Source organism: Babylonia areolata, chromosome 35, assembly GCF_041734735.1.
Source record: "Babylonia areolata isolate BAREFJ2019XMU chromosome 35, ASM4173473v1, whole genome shotgun sequence".
NCBI lineage: Eukaryota > Metazoa > Mollusca > Gastropoda > Neogastropoda > Buccinidae > Babylonia > Babylonia areolata.
Window position 1 is genome coordinate 27,550,454 of NC_134910.1, and position 5,000 is coordinate 27,555,453.

Here is a 5,000-nt window from a genome sequence, read left to right on the forward strand (position 1 = left end):
ACTGACGAACACTGAGATACAGACACACACACACACACACCCCCCCCCCCCCACCCCCCCTGCCACCCACCTCCTCAGGGCCTCCTGTCGCTCGTGACGGACGTTGAGGCGGGAGGCCAGGCGGGTCCACTCCTCGCCCAGCTCCCCGGCCAGGTGTCGCAGCTCCCCCTCCCCCAGGACACCCCCCTCCTCCTTCCGCATCACCACCTCCACCCGCCTGGGGCTGGGGTCCGGCTCCACGTGGTACTGTGTGTGTGTGTGTGTGTGTGTGTGTGTGTGACACACAGGGTATCTCGTGTTGACAGTCAGTGAGTTGGGGGAGGGTGGTGGTGGTGGTGGTGATATCAGCACCAATGATGGTAGTGGTGGTAATGGTGGTGGTGATGACGACGACGACGATGTTGATGATGTGGTGGTTGTGGTGGCGGTGGTGGTAGTGGTGTTGTTAGTGATGGTGGTGAAGGTGATAATGATGATAGTGGTGGTGGTGGTGGAGGTGATAATGATGACAGTGGTGGTGGTAATGATGGTGGTGGTGGTGGTGGTGGTGAAGGTGACAATGATGATAGTGGTGGTGGTGGTGGTGGTGGTGAAGGTGAAGGTGATAATCATGATAGTGGTGGTGGTGGTGATGATGATGGTGGTGGTGGTGGCGGTGATGATAGTGGTGGTGATGATGGTGGTGGAGGTGGTGGTGGTGGTGGTGATGATGATGGTGGTGGAGGTGGTGGTGGTGGTGGTGATGATGATGATGGTGGTGGTGGTGATGGTGGTGGTGATGATGATGGTGGTGGATGATGGTGGTGGTGGTGGTGATGATAATGATGATGGTGGTGGTGGTGGTGGTGATGGTGATGGTGGTGGTAGTGATGGTGATGACAGAAAATCACACATACCTACAGATGACGTCATACTTTAGACAATGACACATACCTACAGATGACGTCATACCGTAGACAATCATACAAAACCTACAGATGACGTCATGCTTTAGGGAGACAATCACACATACCTACAAATGACGTCATGCTTTAGACAAATAATCACACATAACCGCAAAAGACGTCATACTTTAGGTAGACAATCACAAACACCTACAGATGACGTCATGCTTTAGACAGACAAAAACACATACCTACAAATGACGTCTTACTTTAGGTAGACAATCACACACACACACACACACACACACCTACAGCTGACGTCGGATGTCCTACCTTCGGAATGTCGATGTCTTCCTGGAAAATGACCTCTGTCTTGTAGACAGGAAGCAGGCATTCGTCGTCGGCGTGTCGTCGCATTTTGAAGCTAGGGACCACTTCGTATTTTCGCACGATGCGTACCTTCCCTCGGAACACCTCAAAATTCTTCTGCAGGTATCTGTGAGATGTAATGATAATAATTATTATTCTATTTATATAGCACTGAATCTTGTGCAGATCAGTTTCAGTTTCAGTAGCTCAAGGAGGCGTCACTGCGTTCGGACAAATCCATATACGCTACACCACATCTGCCAAGCAGATGCCTGACCAGCAGCGTAACCCAACGCGCTTAGTCAGTCTCTTGTGCAGAGACAAATCAAAGCGCTTTCGCACCAGTCATTCAAACGCATGGATAACTCTAAAACTGGAGGGGGGAAACAACAATATAAAAACAAAAAAACAAACAAACAAAAAAACTGAAGACAAGGAAGAGGCAGGGAAGGGAGGCTATTTTGGGAAGAGGTGGGTTTTAAGGCCAGACTTGAAAGAGCTGAGTGCGGAGACCTGACGAAGCGAAAGTGAAAGTTCATTTCAATTACAAGGTCCAGAGACAGAGAAAGAACGGCGTCAAACAGTGGAGTGTTTGAATCTGGGTATGCGTAAACAGAGTGGATCCGAAGCCGATCGTAGAGAGCGAGATGGAGTGTAGAGGTGAAGGCAGCCACGGATGTGGACAATAATGATTCCTCGAGGTCTGGAGCATCCTACCCCTCACCTGGGGACACACTAGGCAAGCTTTCAACAAGTGACAACAACAATTTTTCATAAAAAAAAGAGAAAAGGTTTCTCTGCATTATCATCATCACCGAATGCATCAACTTCACAGCCGCTATTCGGCTACCACCGCCATAAGAACACGACCATCTTATATCAAGAAAAAAGAGAGAAAAAAAAAAGAAAGAATAAAAAAGTAAGTTTCAGTTTCAGTTTCAGTAGCTCAAGGAGGCGTCACTGCATTCGGACAAATCCATATACGCTACACCACATCTGCTAAGCAGATGCCTGACCAGCAGCGTAACCCAATGCGCTTAGTCAGGCCTTGAGAAAAAAAAAGAAAAAAAAAGTGAATAAATAATAGATAAATACATTCATTTTTTTTTAAAGAAAAAAAAAGGTGAATAAATAATAGAAAAAACTACAAAAAACAAAACAAAAAAACGACTACTATCGCTACTATTAATATGTATGAGGCGCAAAAAAGTAAACAAAAGTAAACAGTCACAACCAACACCAACTATTACCACAACTATCTGCTGCACCCCCTATCCCCCACACCCCTCAGTCCTCTCCTCCCCTTCCCCCCCAACCCCTCCCCCACACACAACCCCCCTCCACCCACTGCACTTACTGAAATCCCAGGGTCTCTCTCTCCCTTCTCCACCCCTTTTCTCTCCTCGACACGCCCCTTTCTGTACAACTCACGTGGCGTCCTCTGCCAACAAACCATGTCCTGCAGCCCCCCCCCCCCCTACCCTGCCCCCTTGGCACCAATCTGCCCCACACATCCCTACACCCCAACCCCACAGCCATGAAGCTCCTGACCCCCCCCCCCCCCCCACCCCCCAACGACCCATGCCCCACCCCCCTTGTGTCCCAACAACACACAAACGAACACAAAACAAAACGAACTTTATTCTCAACTCAACCGTTGACTTCCACATATCCCAACGAATATCCAATCTCCCTCGGCAACAAGATCAAACACGCAGGTATGCATGAAAGATCCTGTAATCCATGACAGCTTTCGGTGGGTCATGGAAAGAAGAATATACCCAACGTGCACAACCTCGAAAATGGAATATGGCTGCCTACTTGGCGGGGTAATAAACAGTCATACACGTAAAAAGTTACATGTGTGTGTGTGTGTGTGTGTGTGTGTGTGTGTGTGTGTGTGTGTGTGTGTGTGTGTCTGTGCATGACTGGAACCTGATTGAATAACACAGGAAACGAATGATGAGCGGCAAAAGACAGCTAGTACCCATATCATCATCAGCACCATCATCGTAAAACCGAAAGTGAAAGTAAAAAAAAAAAAAAAAGTAAAAAGAAAACGAAGTGAAAGCGAAAGTAAAAAAAAAAAAAGTGAAACTGACTTGTTAACCTCAGCCAGGTGGAAGGAGGCGTGGGTGGGCAGGTTGGAGTTGAAGGGCAGACGGATGTGGCTGCAGCCGTTGTCCTGGAAACGGAGGTTGCCCTGGATCTCCAGCAGCAGGGAGTCCCCCTCGCGCAGGCTGGTCACGTGCTCCTTGCCACCATTGTGATGCTGCTGGTCCGTCTCCTCTGTGTATCCCTCAGCGCGCATGCTCCGCTCGGCGCGCTCCACGGCGGACGTTGGGACCACGTGACAGCAGATGTCGTAGGGGTCATCAGTGCTGTGTGTGTGGAAGGGTGTGGAAGGGTGGGTGTGGGGTGGGGGGGGGGGGTGTGGGGGGGAGAGACGAGACAAAACAAGACAACCTTCTTTATTTCCGAGGATGATAGATAAGCATGTGTGTGTGTGTGTGTGTGTGTGTGTGTGTGTTGTGTGTGTGTGTGTGACACCTTTCCTGAGAAAGTGCAGTTAGTGATGCAGGTGTGCCTGTAGGTGAGGTGGTGGGGGGGGGAGGGGATTGAGTGAGTGTGTGTGTGTGTGTGTGTGTGTGTGTGTGTGTGTGTGTGTGTGTGTGTGTGTGTGACAATATGTGGTGGGTGGGTGACTCAGTGAGCGAGAGGGTGATTGTGAGCGACTCACCGTCTCCTGAGGATGACCTTGGCCGAGCGGCGCGACAGCTGCTCTGTGAGGCCCTGGGCCATGTGTTTGAGGCTGTCCTCCTCCACGTCAGGCCGCGTCCGTACCACCATCAGTCTGCACAGTGCGGCGTCACCGTGATGATGATGATGGTGATGATGGTGGTGATGGTGATGATGATGATGGTGATGATGGTGATGGTGATGATGGTGGTGATGGTGATGGTGGAGATGGTGATGATGATGGTGATGGTGATGATGATGGTGGTGATGATGGTGATGGTGGAGATGGTGGTGATGATGATGATGATGATGATGATGGTGATGGTGGTGATGGTGATGATGATGGTCGTGATGATGATGGTGATGGTGGTGATGATGCTCGTGATGATGATGATGATGATAGAGAAGAAGAAGAAGAAGAAGAAAAGAATGAGAAAAAAAGAGAAGAAGAAGAAAAGAAGGAAGATGAGGAGGAGGAGGAGAAGAAGAAGAAGGCGGAGGAGGATAAAAAGAAGAAGAAAATGATGATGATGATGACGATGATGACGACGATGATGATGATGATGGAGGAAGAGGAGGAGAAGAAGAAGAAGAAGAAGAAGAAGAAGAAGGAGGAGGAGGAGGAGGAGGAGGAGGAGGAGGAGGAGGAGGAGGAGGGGAAGAAGAAGAAGAAGAAGATGGTGATGATGGTAATGATTCGGACACTGATGATGACAACAGACCTCTCACAGCACGTGTCAAAGTCAAAGGCCACGAGGTCCAGTTTGGCCTGCACGATCCTGACATGAGGCTCGTAGCTCCACCGGCCTGCCCGGTACGTCAGCAGACACAGCTGGTCGTTTTCGTCATCTGGAACGTCATCAATGTCATCATGACGTCACACAGAACGTCACTAATGTTGTCCTCATGGGGTCATCATCAACAGCTTCATATACATAGTCACTGACGTCACACATAACGTCAGCTATGTCGTCATCTTGACGTCATCATAAACAGCTTCACGCACAT

The 5,000-nt window shown here is 49.4% G+C and overlaps 1 protein-coding gene across 1 annotated transcript in view; it reads right to left on the reverse strand.

Moving 5' to 3' along the window:
- Positions 1–5,000, reverse strand: part of LOC143277975 (death domain-containing protein 1-like) — a 98,739-nt gene that overhangs the window by 8,519 nt on the left and 85,220 nt on the right. Inside the window, 5 exon segments of the mRNA XM_076582980.1 lie at positions 71–246; positions 1,218–1,380; positions 3,356–3,634; positions 3,994–4,107; positions 4,715–4,841. Coding sequence (XP_076439095.1) covers positions 71–246; positions 1,218–1,380; positions 3,356–3,634; positions 3,994–4,107; positions 4,715–4,841 — 859 coding nt within the window.